At 44.2% G+C, this 17,828-nt stretch overlaps 1 protein-coding gene across 1 annotated transcript in view; it reads left to right on the forward strand.

Annotated features, from left to right (window-relative positions):
* GLI2 (GLI family zinc finger 2) overlaps positions 1-17,828 on the forward strand; it is a 139,651-nt gene that overhangs the window by 61,920 nt on the left and 59,903 nt on the right. Inside the window, exon 2 of the mRNA XM_054380837.1 lies at positions 10,078-10,183. Within this exon, the coding sequence (XP_054236812.1) occupies positions 10,078-10,183 (106 nt within the window). The remainder of the gene's footprint in view (positions 1-10,077; positions 10,184-17,828) is intronic.

Below are 17,828 nucleotides of genomic sequence, written 5' to 3' on the forward strand. Positions count from 1 at the left end.
ACATTAGGCCTTTCAGGTTTGTTTTCTGCCAGTTGGTAGTCACTGCTCCTTGTCCACCTAATAAAGAACTGGCAGTGATGAAAAAATCCTGATCTGGAAATCCTGGGCATGGAGGTAGGAACTCCTGATCAGATATGGAGATAACTGATGTGTCCCAGATGGGATTTGAATCCTGTTGTCCATCTCCATCCCAGCCTCAGTAGCTTATGTTTCAGCAGGTTCACTGTACCTGCATAGCAATGAGCACAGTCAAAGCAGAGAAGCCTTAACAGCAACCCCGTTCAATGCAGCTCAGAGGCTGAAGCTTGGGTGACTTCTCCAGCAGTGGCATGTGAGTGGAGCAAGCTGCCATGTACCATTGTGCTGCTGATATTTCAGATTTCATTGTGTCCCAAAGAAGAGTTCAATGCTTACTTAGCAGAAAAAAAAAGACAATGTTATTATATTTTCAATTTCCCAGAAGAAAAAAAAAACCTCTTAGCAATCTCTTTCAGAAATTTTCTGTGTTGGCAGATACTGTTGTAATAAAGTCAAGGCATTTGAAGTTCATCACTTCCACTTTCTTCTTGTAGTCTAAAATATAATAGATCATAAACCATCGTGATCTCTTCTGTGATGCTTTTGATAGCAGCTGCAGGTTCCTGGAAAATGTTTTCTGACGGAAAACTGTTCAGCCTTAAACCTTCCCCCAGCTCACTCAGCTCACACTGTATAGGATTGAAGGTGATGGCTGGTGGCAGCAAGGTGGATCAAGAGACCTTTCTAATTATTGCTCTTTGCTAAGCCATCAGAGCTTTGGTGTTCAGGCACCCCACTGCAGGATTTCCTTGAGCTTGTGGGGTTCCCCCTGGCTGCAGGAGAGCTATGCTTTCATGTTATTTACCTTTCCCAGAGGTGTAAAAACCAAACCAAAAAAAAGATTCATCCCCCTAAGGCTACCACAAATCAGAAACCCAAAGAGCCCAGGCATTCTTGTGGAGTAATAAATAATACATCAGGTTTATTCACAGATGCCCACCTGAATGTCTGAAAATACTTTTACAGATATGACTATATTAATCTTTCCAACACTATTTTGAAGTTTTTGAAAGTTTGGGGTGCAACCTGTTTTACAAGAGCAAAGCCAGAACTTGGCATTCAGGTTGTCTGCAGGCTTCAGAAAATATCTGGTTTCTCACCAAGAAGCAAAATGCCCTATTTTTGGTCACACCTGATGCATGCTGCAAAACCAGCTACTGCATAAAGAGTGCTTTGCAGTTTTCTGGCATCCTCATAGGCCTGCTGGCAGCAGCTGGACTGTCCCTACTGTGACCTTCAGTGACCAAGGTGGAAAGCTCCTCATGCTTTTCAGAGATGTTTTTCAGAGATGGTAGCCAGCTACTGAGGTATTTCAGGTGCTGATATCTTAACAATATCTACATTCTTGTGGAAAATGTCAGTGAACTCTTATATTTTTAATCTGATTTTTCCATGTAGAGTGAAAGCCCATTTTTAGCCCCACTGTAATTGTGCCAGCTCTTTTGTCCACAAGAAGACTGACAGGTTTATGTTTAATGCCCTTAACAAAGATATGGATGGGAGCAAGCTGAGAAAAGCTGCCAGGAACTTGAGGACAGGTTAGACATCAAGATGAACAAGAATACCCTTCTAGGGCCTGAATTCATTTAAGCATGCTGCCTCCTTCTTGGGATGGAGAGGAAATTTATTGGCAAATTCCATCAGTACTGCCTTGAGCTGACCATGGGGTCATGGCAAGAGTTCGCTGATCTAATCTCGCTCCATCTCAGCTACAAGAGCCAGCAAGCTCCACAGATGCCTGCCTGTCTGACCTGCTTTTGGACACAACTTGTGGCTCAGCAGTCAATGCAAAATCAGTGACTGGGCTGTAATGTTTTCCCTGGCTGAATGGCCACCAGGACCACATTTCTGCCTGTCATGTGCCAGCAATGCCTGTGTCCTGTGTGTGAGCTGCGTAATGGCAGCCCTCAGCATCTTCAAAAGACTTTTCTTTGTTCTTTCCCTTGATCTGAAGCACTAGAATAAACTTTGTAAGAGGATAAACTTCTCTGGGCCATCCTCAAGAGGATGGATGATTGTTGTGATGATGGCTCCCAAGGAGGTTTCCTCTGGGATGCTGGAGAGGGGCAGCCTTGAATTTGTAGTGTCTGATGGAGATATTTGCTCTGTCTCCTGGCCTCTGCAATGGCTTTTATTACACAGATAATCCCAGGAATGGGCTTTACTCTGCAAGTACCACCCCCACATATGCATCCAAAGTCTGTGTCCCCACAGGGAGCTGAGCAGCTCCACATGGTCTTGTGGCTGGCTGGCAAGGAAACAAATATCTCCTGTATCTTTCTGTGGCCATGGGGTTTGTGCAGGGGACTCGAGCAGTCCTGTTGGAGAACAGGCAAGCAGAGAGTCAAGCCTTCTTGCTGGTGTCCTTTGCTCCTTACTGCAACTGAGTTTCTCCAAGTGTGAAGTCATGATGATGACGTCCTGCAGATGCTTTGAGGTGTCAGTACAATATTTGATTGGAGGCTTTTTTTGGTGATTTTGTAGCTGAAGGACAATGTATTTTATACTATTTCTTGTTGACTTTTCACATATCTGTATCCCAGCAAGGCTCCTTCTCTTTCCAGCACTCCTACAAGTGGTTTACCATTATCTGAGCCATTTGTCTAACAGAAGTTAGTAGGGTGCTCTTTATTGCTGACCTGAATGGGGTGCTTGGCTTGCTCTGCCCAACCCATAGTTAAAACTAAACACAGTGCCACCCTGACATGTATTGTATGGAAAGAATTTTGTAAATTGGGCTGCCATCATTTTTTTTCATTTGGTGTGTTAGGAGGAGAGTCAACTGGTTCTGCATCCATCTGGATGGAAACAGCTGGCTCCATGTGTTTCAAAATGCCCTGTAATACTCAGGATGGAAGAGGGGTCTCCTGCAGGTCAGTTGGTTGGAGCTTGCTTTGCATTTATACTTGCAATAATGTTTGTAGTGGGCCAGAATTAATATTTACTATTATTTTACCTCTGTAGTTCCTCTTTTATTTTTGTCAAAGCCACTGAGCAAGCAATAAAACAGTGCTCTAATTAACCAATAATAATTGAAGTATGCTGTATGGAAACCAAACCAAAATACTAGCAAGCCAAACAAAAGAAGAGCATGCAAGGTACAGCCCTGTTTATAATGCTGTCTGCTGGAATCATAATGCTCGTTGATATAATAATACTGAGCTTTTAATTACCACATCATTTTTTAAAGTGCTGTATAAACATTAACCACACCTCTGAGGTAAGGAGGTATTATTATCTCCATTTTAAAGAAGGAAAATTCTGACAAAGCGAGATTAATTGGAAATTTAGTGTCGTGAAGCCAAGCAGCTGGCAGGGCAGGAGATGAGGTTGTGGTTCCATGGCCAGTTTGCTGTGATTTTTGAAGTCAGAAACGTGGAGCTATCGAAGTACCTGAGAGGTTTTGCTATTCAAGGAGGACAGATACTCCCCCGTCCACCTCTCTGCTTAGAAAATACACAGATTGGTGTAATTAGCAACCACATAATTATCCCCTTTTGAGGCAGGTACACAGTTGGTGTATTTTACAAAGTATCTAAACAACAACAAAGTGAAGCTCTCAATTGAGAGCTCGAGGGGGGCTAAGAGAGGCAGCTACTGTAGCCCTGTCTGCCTCCCTTCCTCCCCATACCGATCTGAGCGGTGGTTCTGGGAATGGCTTTCCTTGCAAAGCCCTTAATATTCTGTGTGGTGGTACATGACTTCATCCGAGGAGAATCCCACAGGCGCATCAGCGTGATCTGCTCTGTCATGTTTCTGTGACCCAATTTTCCCCCTTCTTTGTCTCAGACCTTCCCTGACCCCAGGCCTATTATCTCTTCCAATAATTCACCCGGGCCATTATTAATGGTGCATTAACTTCGGCTGCGCTTTCAGCGAAGATGTTTTTCTTGTGCTCATTCATTCGCTCAACTCACTTAAACAGCGAGATCATTATTCTGGGGACGTCACACAAACACAAAAACATCTCCCTTGCCGACACCTACAGCCCAGCAGCACTTTGCTTTAGGGGCGCCCATCCAAATGCAACAATGAAACGCTCAGGAGGGACTATCAAAGGGAGTCAAGTAGCCACACACACACTCAGTCCCCAGGGGCTGGGTTTACCTCCTCTGAAGCCCACCAAGCCCGAGGGAACTGACATGACGAAAATCACTGCAGGAAGGCTGGGGAGCAAAGTATGAGCCCCTGTTTGCTGTTTCAAAACAAACCTGATGTTTACCCCCACACTTGTTGGATGTCAAAATCTGTTTCTTTGAAATGCGTGCTGTGAATCAGTTAAATTGGGACTGTGAAAGTGTAACAAGAAAGCGAGTGCCAACTGCAACTTGTCTCTCACTTGATACTTTGGACTTCTCTGTGTGATGACTGAGTGAAGGACATTTCATGTCTGTTGTATCTTTAAACTTGTTCTTGAGAACAGAGTGAGATTTGGGCATCTAGGAGAAAATGTGGGCAGCAAGAAGGGCCTTTGCTGTGGACATGGGAGAAACTAGAAAATGCCTCCTCTCATGTTTTAGAGGATTCCTTGTAGTGTCTGGTACTGACAGCAGTTACTTTCCTATTTTCCTTTACAAAGAAGCTGGACCAGAAAAGGGAAAAGGGCTGAAGTTGTTGCAAGCTGCTCTGTTGCACTAAGCAGCATCTCACCAGTGACGCAGCATTGTCCCAGTGAAAGGGATGTGGCCCATGATACTACATCACTGATGCTATGAAAGCACTCATGGACATTTACCAGCAGCTTCTGACACGTCCCCATCCCATTTTTCCTCTGTGTCAGCTGCTTGGGCACAGCTGCTAATGACACCGCTGCGACAAGAGTGTGTGAACTGTTGTCTGGAGGAATTTTTCTCCCTCTAATCCAAATCAATCCAGTACCCTGGGGCTCCAAAGTCTTTTAGATACAAAGTTGCAGTTTCTGCCTGCTGTTGTTTGGTTCACTGGGGAAGCTGCTCTTGTTTGACTGCTTAGACCTGGTCAAGTTATTTTATGTTACCCTGGTTCAGCCCATCTCAAGTGAAAAAAAAAAAAACAAAACAACCAACTGTGTTTCAAATGCATCTTTGCTTCTCTTCCTAAGGAGAGGTGTGATGGTTTAAAACTGTCTCTTTACTCAAAGTTCAAGCAGAGAAAGCAAAGGAATGTAAATAAGTCACTATTGGGTGTAAGAAAGCAAAATAATGATTGCTCTAAACACTTCCATTGGATAGATAGAAGCGTTTAAGGATCACTACTCAAAACAGAGTTGGGGCAGTCCGAGTCTGAAGTTCGCAACTTGCTGGGCTGTCTGGCTGCTGCTTCTTCTCTTCTGGCTGAACACAATACATGTACAAGAGGTGAAGCTTTGTTAGTCTTTGCAAGGTAGCTTGTGATCCCTTTATGAAAGCTCTGTTCCATGCGTCACTAAAACCATAGGAAATCAAGCTGATTTCTCAAGAAGTCAGTATTTGTTTTTCCTGTTTTATAAAATGTTAGTTCTTTTAAGGATATTTTTACATTTTTTTTCCTTGACAAGTGACTTTCCCTGTTGATTGCAAAATGTTTGTGCTCTATTTCTGATGGCAAAGAAGCCCACTCAAAGCCTGGACTGCTTCTTCCCACAGAAGACTGACATCTGTAGGAAAACTGCATTTTTTTTTTAGCCCACCTGGTTGCCTGCACAGCTCACGTGTGATTTAGATAAAGCAGTGGGAACCTGGTACATACCAGATGGCATGGAGGGCATAGGAGGGTCTTCCTGGGATGTGTCCTCAGCCAGCCTTGCTGAAACATGGCAGCTGCAAGTGATAACAGAAGACATCCTTTAAATGCTTTCCCAAAGGCTTTCCAAATTGTTTTGTTATAGTGAACTGCAAATGAAACCCAGTTCAGTGGTATGGGGGTCTGATTTCTTTTCTTCTGCTGCCTTTTGGTGTTTTTTTTTTTAAAGTGATCACATGTGTAGGCTGAAGTTTGGAATGGAATTTGAAATGGAAAAAGCTTATTTTACCCTTCCTAATTCTTCTTTTTTGCACTCAAAGAATTGGAGCTGCTTTGAATGATGTCAAAACAGCTCCTTTGCTTGCTATGCAAACCCATACATGCAGTCTGTGTTCCTCTTGAAGCAAAGGTTTATCTGTAGAGATAATCAAAACCCTGCATCATCTTCAAAAAATGTCTGTTTCTGATGCCTCCCTCGCCTATTCCTGGGATTTTCGGCAAAGGGACATCCCCTTTAAACCTGAATTTCTGCTTCATATCTTTTCTCTTTGAAGCCAGAGGGTTGGCTGGCCTTTGAATAGACAAGGATGAGAATATAGCAGTGGGAGGTCCATGTCTTGCTCATAAACCTTGGCCAGAAAATCAACTCTGACAAGTGGGGACAGGTAGCAGCGTCTTTCCCCTTATCAAACGGCGTGGTGGAGCAGACACATTCCTGCACGAGCAGTGGCTGGGTGGAAGGTGGGGCCTCCCAACTGCACCCTGCTGCTCTGCTGCTGTGCTTCACCCCAGGAGCTGCGTACCACAGACTTGATGAAGTGCTATGTTATTTCTGCTTGAAACACCCTGTTTTCCCATCATCCCTGCCCCTTGGGGGCTGCTTTGATTTGTTCTTTGGTTTTCTTTCCCTTCCACAGGAGCCAGAGAAAATGTTTATCTGTTGTTGCAGTGCTAGGGGACTTTTGGAGGTGCCATGTCTTGCCTTCACGCCCCAGCATATTGTACCGCATGGCTTGGCGTGGCCCAACTTCTTCCTGAGGGAAAGCTTTCCCCAGACCTCCTGCTAAAACCACCTTCCTTCTGTGTTAAACAATCGTCATTAGCGCTAATTGGGCAGGTTTGGGGTTAAATCTGCAAAGATTGCTTGGATTTGGTAAATCCTCTGCCACCACAAAGCAGATAATGCTAAACAAGAGATTGCCTTGATTAGATTAAAGTTGGCAAATTCATTGCTCTAATCATGATATTGCCCTTCCCCTGGCTATTCAGGAATACATCACCGTGACTTACTTGAAGTAATTGAATATAATTGTCTTTTTAACTCATATGTGTAAAACATCCATCTTTGTTAATAGCGTGTATTGCTGTCCTGCTGCCAGCTCACCCTCCTCTTCAGGAGGGGTAGGAACAAGAAGCAGAGCCAGGATGACGTTTATGAATTGGTAGCTGATTGCCTATAAAACCATTCATTATTTCTGACCAAGCACCTGGAAGAGAATAAAAAGGAACAGCACCAGCCTCTGGATCATATAGGCTTGGCTGGTGCTCCCAGGCAGGGGAGCAAAAGGGAAGCCCTGAAGAGGGACTTTGCAAAGGGACGCTACGGAAAACAACCCTTCCATTCGCTCTCAGCAGCAGCAAAGCACGGAGTATATGGTAGGGTTGAAAATGAGAGCAGCAGAGTGAAACATTGTGCAATTCCAGTCAGGCCCAGTATTATCTCAGCAATCAGTCATTTAGAAATGCAGTTATAAAATAAAACTGGTCTGGATGTTAAGAGGTTCAGACTAACCTATTGTTCTCAACGGTTTAGTCATTGTCAGTGAATTAAACTGGCTCAAGGATTAAGCTATGACTGTATTATTAAAGTATTACGGTGGTAGCCAACACAGTTTCAGGCCATGTCCACTCATGCTTTCCTGCAGTTTGGGGGTTAACCCAGCCCTGGCCCTCCCCATTATGGGCAGAGTGGCCACTCTGATTTTGTAGGTTGCAAAATTTCAGCAGTAGGGATGCCACTAGCTGGGCTGTGTAAGCTGATCCAGGGTTGCAGAAGAGTCCCTGCTCTTTTGGGTTTATTTATATGGCAAAAATATAGGGTGAGCACTACAGGAAGCCCAGCCTAGGGACTCAGACTGGAAAAGATGTTTGTGTTGTCTGGCACTGGATGTCTGTGCAGGAATAGTTTATTTCGTGACCATGCTTAGTATATTATGATGTATAACCTCCTTGTCCCACTCCCTCTGATTCCCACAGCAGCCATGGGTTGTGGCTGTATCTGTGGTCAGGGGACAGCAATGTCTGCAGAGAGGAGGACAGAAATTTTAGATGTCTGCCAACCCTGGCATCAGTTTGGGCTGAGCATGGTTTGTGTAGACCAGAGGCTGTATGATGCTGCATTAGCAGGGGATGGGATGAGACAGGATGGGATAACTGAACTCTGTAGCATTTCTGACCTGGAAAAACACCGGCTGCCTCCTAAAATGAAGACTCTTTGCAAGTGTCCTTATGTAAAAGATTGTCCGTACCTAGGACGGTTAAAGGGTGAATCTTTCTTCTGTCAAAGCAACTCCCTCCCGGAGCTGCTTTTGGGAGAGGAGGGAAGGGGAGCAGAAAGGGGAAAGGCAGTTAACAGTTACTCTACTGTATGTCCTGACATTAGGCAAGCTGCAAAAATGCTCTTAGTGTATCAGGTAGCATGCGGTGCCAGCCCTTCGCTGGAGCACGGAGAGCGAGTCTGCTGTGGAGCCTTAAATACTTTCCACCCTGACTACCTTAGCTTAACGCCTTTCAGCAGAGTTGGCAGAAGGGTTGTTTTTGTGTAGTCTCTCACCTCTCCCGGCAGCCCGGCTGACGCGCCTGTGCCACGCTGTGCTCAGGGCTCGTACGTTCCAATGGGAGTAGGAGCCTCAGATCCTTTTCCTGATATGCCTGAAAAGACATATACGGGAATTTCACTTAGGCTTTGTGCGACGGACCCGAAAGGAGAGACCAGCCTTACTGGATAGAGTCAGGGTAGCTCTGTTGCAGCTGGTGTCAGACGCGAAAGGCTGAATTTTAAGCCTTTCTTAGAAAAAGAGTTTGGCGTTTGCTGGAGTTTGCCGAGCATCAGCGAGAGACTTGGCCGAAGCCTTGACACTTTGGTTTTGGATGGTGCTTCCCCACTCTACCAGAGAGATGCTACCTGTCGTGGAGGCAAGTCACAGTGAAATACGGACCGCAGACTGGGTTTTTTTAAATGCTCACTTAGGAGACTGATTTTTGTTTTGCTTTTCGTCTCTGGTTAGGCAGAAAGGCCAAGAAACCAGACAATATTAGGTAGTCTTTAATGAAGAACTTCTGACTGTTTGTGAAGGCAGAGCCAAGGCCAGCCTTTTAGCTTTAAGTAGATTGCTGTTACAAACCTAGAAAATGACATCGTTACAGGCGCGATGAGCCCCGTCACAGGGCGATTGTACAGTAGCGATATCCAGGCTCTGCTAATTGTATTTCTTTAGCGTCTATAATTTCAGCAGGAAAGGCCCAGGCAGCCAGTCAGTGTTGTTGGGGATGGTGTGGAGAAATAACCTGATGAATTTTCCATCAGTTCAACTCACTCAAATATTCTCGCCGTTAACTTTTGGGGTCAATAATAAATATTAAAACCTGTAGATTTAATAAGTCAATGTAGGTGTTCTCTGCCTTTTGAGACCACTTTATCTTTCCATCAAAGATGAAACAAGCTTCTCAAATGAATAAAAAATAGGGCCTCAAGTGATTACAAGTGAGAGCAATTTGGGCTCCTCTCTCAGAACCTGGCAGTAGGCACTTCTGAGGCTCTTCTGACTGCCTTGACGGTCTGCATTAGCGCTGCTCTTGCTGTTACATTTTTAGGTAAATATTTCCAACCTGTGTGTACAGACCTTCAAGAAAGGTGTTTGCTGCCACTCCAGGCATGAGGGATGACACAGGTCTGGATCCTGCCAGGCTCTGTTGAGTCTGATTTGAGTTGCAAGTCTAGTTTTCCTTGGTGCTTCCTATAATCTCCTCAAGTTCAAAGAGCGCTTAGCTGCTTGTCTTTGTCAAAAACCCTGTTGGAGATCTTTTATGTCGAAGATGTAGGATTTCTCCGCATGACTTTGATTATTTATTCATTCCACTTCTCTGGTGTATGATAGCGCTGATATCATGAAGACCCCTTGTCTTGCACTGCTCTTGCTCTGAAATTCATGGAGATTTAGTGCCTTTGAAATTGTTTTAAAAGGAAAGGAAAGTTTTTGAAGTCCCTTTTTTTTTTTCTTCTTCTATTCCCCTCAACAGTACCGCAGCACATTTTTCCGGCCTTCCACGCTCCTTTGCCAATTGACATGCGTCACCAGGAGGGACGATACCATTACGAACCTCACTCTATCCACGCTATCCACGGGTAAGTCTTGCACCTCTGCTTCTGTGCCTTGCTAGAATGTCGCCCACCTGCAGTATACCAAACCCTACTGCTAAACTCCCCAGGACTCGCTGCCCTCCTGGCAGGCTGGCTTCACTGGCCACCCTTTGCTCCACTGACAGTACTGACCTGCCTGGGAGCTCCATTAAACCTATAAAGGTGGCATAGAGCAGCAGGATGGGATTACAGGGCTTCTGTGTCACTATCCGGCTGAGGTCTCAGGGACAGGTTGCATTTGTGGCTTTGCGTCTGCAGCGTTTCTCACATCATGCCATGCCTGGGTCATTTCTGGTACCAGTTTGGAGAGGACCTACTGCTGCTGTCTCCTTTTGGAGACTTTGCATGCCATTCCTTCCTGCCTGCTGGTTGAGGGGATGTCAGTGAAAGCTTGCTGGGAATGCTGCATTTCAGTTTGGTTTCACCAAACAACATCCTGAACAAGGCTAAGTGGCATTTTACAAAATGCGGTAAAGGGCAGGTCCTCATGCAGGTGTCTGTGTCCACTCTAAAGGGTCCGGACCCTGGGTTTCAGTGGTGACCTTCTTGCAAGAACTCCCCCTGCCAAGCAGCTGATAGGTAGTGGGAACAGGTGCCGGTCAGGATCTGTACCCCAAAAGGGCAGATCATAGTTAATCTCATCTGGGACCTGGAAGTTCAATAGTGTTTGATGCCTTGGAGGACTTGTTTATAGAGAGAGCTGAGTTCATCTCCTGTAAGCTTTATCAGGACAGGGAAAAAGAAGCCAATGAGGATGTGAGCAGAGGCTGGAAGGGTTTCTCCATGCTCCTGAAATGCATAATCTCTGTGGGAGGTGAGCAGCAGCCTGAATGGGGTTGGTGGTCCCACAATTGCCCCAGAATCTTTCAACCTGCAGCTCTAACACAGGGCTCAGCCAACAGCTGAGGGTCAAGTCTCCCAGGGTGCTTGGTGTAGGGGAATCCATAAGGGCTGGAAACATTTTGCAAGAAGATTAAGGGAATCACAGGTAGGACTCATAATTTAAAAAACCTGTCATTTGATTCCTGGAGCCCTGTTGCAGCATTACTGCCTGGCCAGGGTCAGTGCTCACCTGGCTTTTCAGGTGAGTAGAGCTGTGCTTTTTCTGGTTTGCAGAGCTGTGCTTTTTCTGGTTTGTAGAGCTGTGCTTTTTCTGATTAGTTGTGAGTGGGGGAACAATCCCTGGGAGGCAAGTAATGGAGACAGTGGCAGCCAGGGGATCTGTGGAGTCCCGCAGCCACCAGGGCTTTATTCTCCTTCCAAAGTGCCGCAGGAAAAACATTATAGGGCATTCCCCTAGATCCTACCAAAAGACAAGTGGTTGTCTTTTTGGCTGGCAGGCAGTTTGACTGAATATTTAAAGGGGCAAAGCAGATCCTTCGATGTTGTGTGCAAAGGGGGAAAAACAGTAGGTTGCTAACAAAGGGACTTGTGGGGCTAAGGGGGAGGCTGAATGAAATACTTCTGGCCTACAGAAAAACTGCAAAAAAATGCAGAAAAAAAGAGAAAGAAAATAAAAAAAAACATTCTGAGAGGGAGTTAATAAGCCAGAGCTCTGTCTAACAAAGCATATACTGACTTCTAAAAGGGGCAATATTCACAACAGTGGTTAGAAGAGAGGATGGCAGCTGCTCAGATGTTCAAAACAGGTTATTTATGTACCCTGCTCAATGCTCCCCTTCACTCCTCATGAGAAGAATTGAGTGCACTGCATCTGCCAGCGGTTCCACAGCAGTTTCTTTTTGGGGTCATGAAGCAGTCTTCCTCAAAATGCAACCAAGAGCTTACCAGCCAGTGCTATGCATGTGTGAATCATATCCTCCAGTGATAGGAGCTGATATTTTATTGTACTGTCATCTTCTAACTTATCTACCTTACCAACCATACAGTGCTGTCAAATCAGGTGCCAATATTGATAGTCTCTTGTCTTAGCAGTGATCACATTTGTCCGTCAGTAGACCAAGAGAGTGCTAGGTAGTATTTGCTGGAGTTGTTGGCAAATGCCTCTTGCCCTCCTTCTTTGGGATCCTTCACCTTCTCTTACAAAAATTATTTGTGAAGCACTGGAGAGAAAACTTGGTTGCTAATCTTAGAAGAGGAAACATAGTCATCTTTGAATCTACCTGGGCATTGCACTGGAGGCTGCTTCTGTGGCTGGTGAAGCACCAAAGCTGACCAGCCAACTGCTTCTTGGCTGTGGAAGGTATTTTTGGGTCAAAGGAATCCCACTTCTGCTTGGTGCTTTTATAAGTGCCCTGGAGTATGGCATAATCACAATGGGAGAATTTTCACCAGCTATGGATCTGGTTTCTCAAACATTTTTTATTTTCCAATTTTATCTGCAAACCCCTTAACCTCATGCCATGCCCTTTCCTCCTTTATTCTACTTCTCTTTCGCCTTTCTCTTCTCTCCCCGCTGTTTGCTCTAGAAGTCATAACACAAAGTGCTCACCTACCTTCCTGGAGGATATCCAGTGTGAAATCGTCCCGAACGTGGTGGTGGAGCTGAGTTAGAACATAGTTGTTGCATGGCTCTTGTTGAATAGTCTGAGTTGACTCTGCAGGCACAGCTGAACTTCTGAAAATGCGTAGTCCATCCTGATGGTACAGAAATCCATTCGTCTGTTTAAACAATTGGGGGGGGGAGGGGGAAAGGAAGAAGTATTTGCATGTTTTCACTCTAGAAAATTATGGCAAATGTTTGGAAGACAAACTGTGTCACTGAGTTTTGGCTTTATGATTAATGTGATCAGTGCCTGACAAGAGAACCCCCAGTTCATCAAGCCCATGTTCTCTCTGTCTGCTGTCTTGCTGGTACCAAATTTATCTAATTATGTGAACAGTGGAAATGAAGTGTAGTCTCATTTGTTGCTAACTATGGGGTCTTATTACCTGCCTGCTGCATGTCAAAGCTTTGTTTCCCGATTGCTTGATGTGACATGGCAGTGCATTCCCCTTCATCACTGTTTGTATTTGATCTAATGAGAACATTCGCGATTGTATCCTAACTAGGAGGAGCTCACCTGCAAGGCTGCCTTGAGCAGGGCTGCCTGTAGGACCCCTTTCCTGAGAATATGGATAGGAATATGGAAAGCTCAAATAATGAAAGACTCGTGCCAAGAAAAGGTCTGGAAGATCTGCTGCATTTCTACTCACTGTTTTCAGTCTCTATGTCTCAGTGAATTCCTTGTTAAGCTGCATGACAAATAGTTTTCAGGACTTCTTCCAAATCACTGGGCATTTATTATATAAATCCAGAAACATATCGTGTTGGCATTTCCTTGAAGGGATTCCTTCTTGAGATTTTTTTCAGGGTGTATCAGTGTTTCTCCAGTCATTAGGACAACTTGTTTATTGTACAACCACTGTTGGTTTTGCTTATTTGTTGATACATGTTTTTTTTTTTTAATATCTTGCATTTTTGGACATTTCTTTTTGGCATTAAGAACAATTTGACAGAATCATGGTGCTTACTTGGCTCGTCTAGAAAAACAAAGTATTCAAATAATCCCTGAGCTCGCTGCAGTGCAAACCAACAAGGATATTGTGGATGCAAGGCATTGTCCTGGATTTTAATGCTTGTGAGCTTGTGGTCATATGGAGGATGAGGGGAGAGGCAGGACTGGAGGCCAGTGGATGCTGTGAATGTAGAATGGAGAAAAACTGAGTATGGGATGAAATCTATTCCAAGAGTGCAGAATTAGAGCAGAATGAATAAATGAAATTGTATTGGTACATATAAATTTTATGAAGTGCCACATCCACAAAGAAACATTCATTTAATATTAAGGTTGCAAACTACTGCACTCAAGCGCAACAGAAAACTAAATTTGGGTATTCTCACTCAATTTTGTACGCCATTGTTGTAATGCATTAAATTACAGAGCCACATACTGTTTTCCCCTGAAATCCTTGCCTCTTCCACAGCACAGGGTAACCCAGGCTCTGGGGAAGAGCAGTGCTGAGTGTTATCTGTGGTTTTTGCATGCAACTTTTATTGTTTGTCAGATTTTCCCTCTGCACCATTGGCTGTAGGCAGAGCATAGATCAGTATTACTGGAGCGAAAGTCATCAGCCAGAGTGTTTCAGCAGCTTCAAAGCTGAAGCAAACAAATTTGCTTCGGAAGTTAGAGCAGGTCCTTTTCTAATGAGGGGGGTATTTTGTATTTTAGTGACCTTCCTCACAAAAGCCTCCTGCACTGGGGTCTAATCTCTGCAATAACTCCATCCGCTTTAAACCAATGGGACTCTCAGTGTCAGCTTTGCAAGATCAAGCCTTTGACTACAGAGGAAAGCTTCTGGCAGATACAGCAGGTGATTACTGACGGCTCCATTCCACTCCCCACTTTTAGGTGTGCTTAGCTACTCTCAACTTTTTAAAGCACAACAAAAATAACTAAAAACGCCTTAGCTCAGCTTAAAAGTCCCTGCCAATGCAAGAGCCTTCAGGGCTAACCCTTGTAAACAGCATGCCTAGGCTTGACTCAGCAAGAAGCTTTTTAACAGTAGCTCCTAAAGTGTGGTTAAAACCCATCAGGCATTACACAGTGCAACAAACAAAAGCAGCCTTGCTTTTCTACCGACATCCTAGTGGTGCTTCAGGATGCAGTTCTGACATTGTTTATTAGCTAAATACTGTTGTTGCTCTTCTGTCCGCACACAAAAGTAGTAAAAAAAAAAAAAAACAAACCAATAACAAAAGCCCTGAGCTAACAAATCACAAATTCCATGGTTTTCATGACAACTGAATTGTCCCAAAGACCTAAATATAAAGAAGCCTCCAACTCCATGATAATGTGGAGTTACCCTTAATTTTCCTCGGGTAAGGATTTTATCTGGTTTAATCATGGATCTTCCTTCATTTCCCTGGGATCTAAATATTATAACTGATTCCCCTGATATTCAGCCTGCACTTTTTTCCTTTTTCTGATCCTATTACCCCTTCTTGTTGATGTGTGTTTTCTTTTTACTATGTTAAAAATTACAGAATGCCTTTTCAGGACAAGCCTCAGTGTTCCTGAGCTGTTTAGGCAGGGTAATTTACAGCAGACAAGGTGAATGTTAAACTTTTAATCATAAAAAGACTATGTCTCAAGTGTTTACAAGTAATTTTCCAAATACGATGTTGAACCCAAGATTTTCCATCTTGGGTATCTATTTCAGGCTGATTTTCTCTTTCCTTTGTTGTTTTTGTGAGATTCGGCCAAGGGAGGCCAAGAGAGGTTAAGGGAAAATATGTTGTTTAGCCATACAAAAAATAATAATCATCATATAACTGTGCTTTGAAAAGCACCAGTGTCCCTTGCTTTAGAGCTGGAATTTACTATTGTCACAGATGCACCTTCTGCTGTTACTGTTTAAAAGAAGAGCACACACAAAACTCCCTGAGTTTTGCCAGATACAAGTCCTTTGAAAAATTTCACTGCCAACTAAATTGTCCAAGTGCCCCTATAGCCCTGACCACAGTCCAGCCAAGCCCTGCTGGGGCTTCCCTGCCAGAGCTCTCTGTTTTCTGCTGTGGCTTCTCAGCTGGCTCCTCCCTGCAGGCAGATTCATGACCACAGCTGATGGCACAGGGGAGCCAGTTGCATCGCACAGTCACGGAGCCACCTTTGTGCATTATTGAGCGTGTGTAAAGTGCCTTTGGTTAACCTTTGGGGGACACAGCTCCCACAAGGCTTCAGCTTTGGTCCCATCAGTTGGTTTGGGATAGGACCCCAGGTAATGGTTGTTCCTGCAGCAAGGACACTGCTTGGTTGAGCCACAGAATGCACATGCTAATAAAACCTGTGTGTTTTCATATTTACTTTGCTACCAGAGTAGAAAATCTTTGGCAGGGCATGATTGATGGTACTGTGCTGCTTTGGAGATAGAGTGAGCTCCCTCCGGAGTCAAAGCAAACAGCTGCTCAGAGAGGCCTTCTTATGTGTTTTGCGAAGTTTTACAACTCTCACCAAATAGATACATTGCTCATTTGGGAAACAGATTTGGGGGCTCCCACATCCAATTTATTCTGTCCTCTTCTTTCCCACATGCTTCTTTTATTTATTTAAGAAAATAAGAATGTGTGTGAGTATGCGATGGTTTGCAGAGGCTGGTCCGCTCCAGAAGGATGGGTCAAACCTCTCCATGGTCTGTAATTAGCAGGAGCTCATTGCTTTTAGGTGGCTCTTTGGTAACCTACAGGAGGTGATTTGGGGCGCTGTCAATACCAATCCTACTGTAAAACTACCAGGATTAATACTTCATGGTCACTTGATCCATCTCCAGGAGACCACAGATTAAATACTGGGCTGGTGCTGTCCTGTTTTGGGAGCTGAAAACATTACTTTACATGCATCTGTGCTTTGCTTTACCTGTTTCTAGAATGCCGTGACATTAGTGCTCACCTACCTGATGTTTTGAGAGCTAAGTCAGGTGGCTTGTGACTCGTTTGGCTCCCTAGAAGGGGTTTGTGGCATGTTTTCAGGCACCAAAAAAGACATACACTGCACTACCTACCTGTGCAGAAACTGAAAAGGTACATATTTAACATCTTCTGACCTCAGTAGGAGGACAGGCTGATCAGGTCTTCTGAAAATGGGTCAGACATAATCCAAAACACTCATCAGGGCTAGAATGTTTCTGTATGGTTTTCCAATCTGATAAACTATTATATGGAAAAAAAATGCAACCAGCCAGCCAAACACAAACCCTCACAGCTTTCTCCTTGAATCTTGTTTACAATTTTCAAGCCTTTTCCATTATGAGACAGATTTGCACATCTATGCTTTGCTTCAAGTGAGGATAGTTTCATCATGCATGTTTAGTTAAATAACCTTCAGAATACTCTGAAAAACTTAAAGCTGAAGTCCAGAGGGATCTGCAGATGTGTAGTTTCAGAGTTACTAAACTATTGAATAAGACACAGATAGGACTTAGAAACATTTGGGTTGCATCTTCCATTGCTGAATGCTGATCTTCCACATCACACTGGAGCTGAGGGGCCTCAGTGAGCTCAGATGGAGTCATGCCCATTGGCACTTAGTGAAAATCTGGGCCACCAAGTTGCTGGTACTGTGACACCACAGTGCACTGAATGAAAAACTGCAGCTCTAATTTAGCCTAATCACCACCAGAAGTGTAAAAACGGCTAGGAGGTTTTAGTATTGGGAACAAGAGCATGATCTCTGGGCTCTTTTATGTAAACCTCTGGCATGTGTTCGTTTAATATGATGTCACTCTGTAATCCACCATTGCTTTTAAATGTCATTCTCAGAGCTTCATGTCAGCAAGTCTTAAGTGATAATCCCTTTGCTTACCTCACTTTACAGCAGATTAAAAGTGACTTCATGCCTTCACCTTATCCACTGTTAAGCTTGTGCTTTAGGAAAAATTTATTTGAACTCTATTCTCCCGCTGCTTTCTAAAGACTTTCTAAACAGAGAGTGTGGGTCTTTCAGAAGCCATCTCAATGGTATTACCCATTCTCCACTCCTTTCAGCATCCTGTGAAAATGGATAAATGTTCAGTGCCAGTCTCCTGCCCTTTTAAACTCAAGTGCTTCGAATTTGTTTCTCAGGTTTTCTCCTGGCTAAGTATGGAGCACTGCCCCTCTTGGCCTCTCTTTTCTCTTGATCCTAAATAAATC

Source organism: Indicator indicator, chromosome 5, assembly GCF_027791375.1.
Source record: "Indicator indicator isolate 239-I01 chromosome 5, UM_Iind_1.1, whole genome shotgun sequence".
Taxonomy (NCBI): Eukaryota; Metazoa; Chordata; class Aves; order Piciformes; family Indicatoridae; genus Indicator; species Indicator indicator.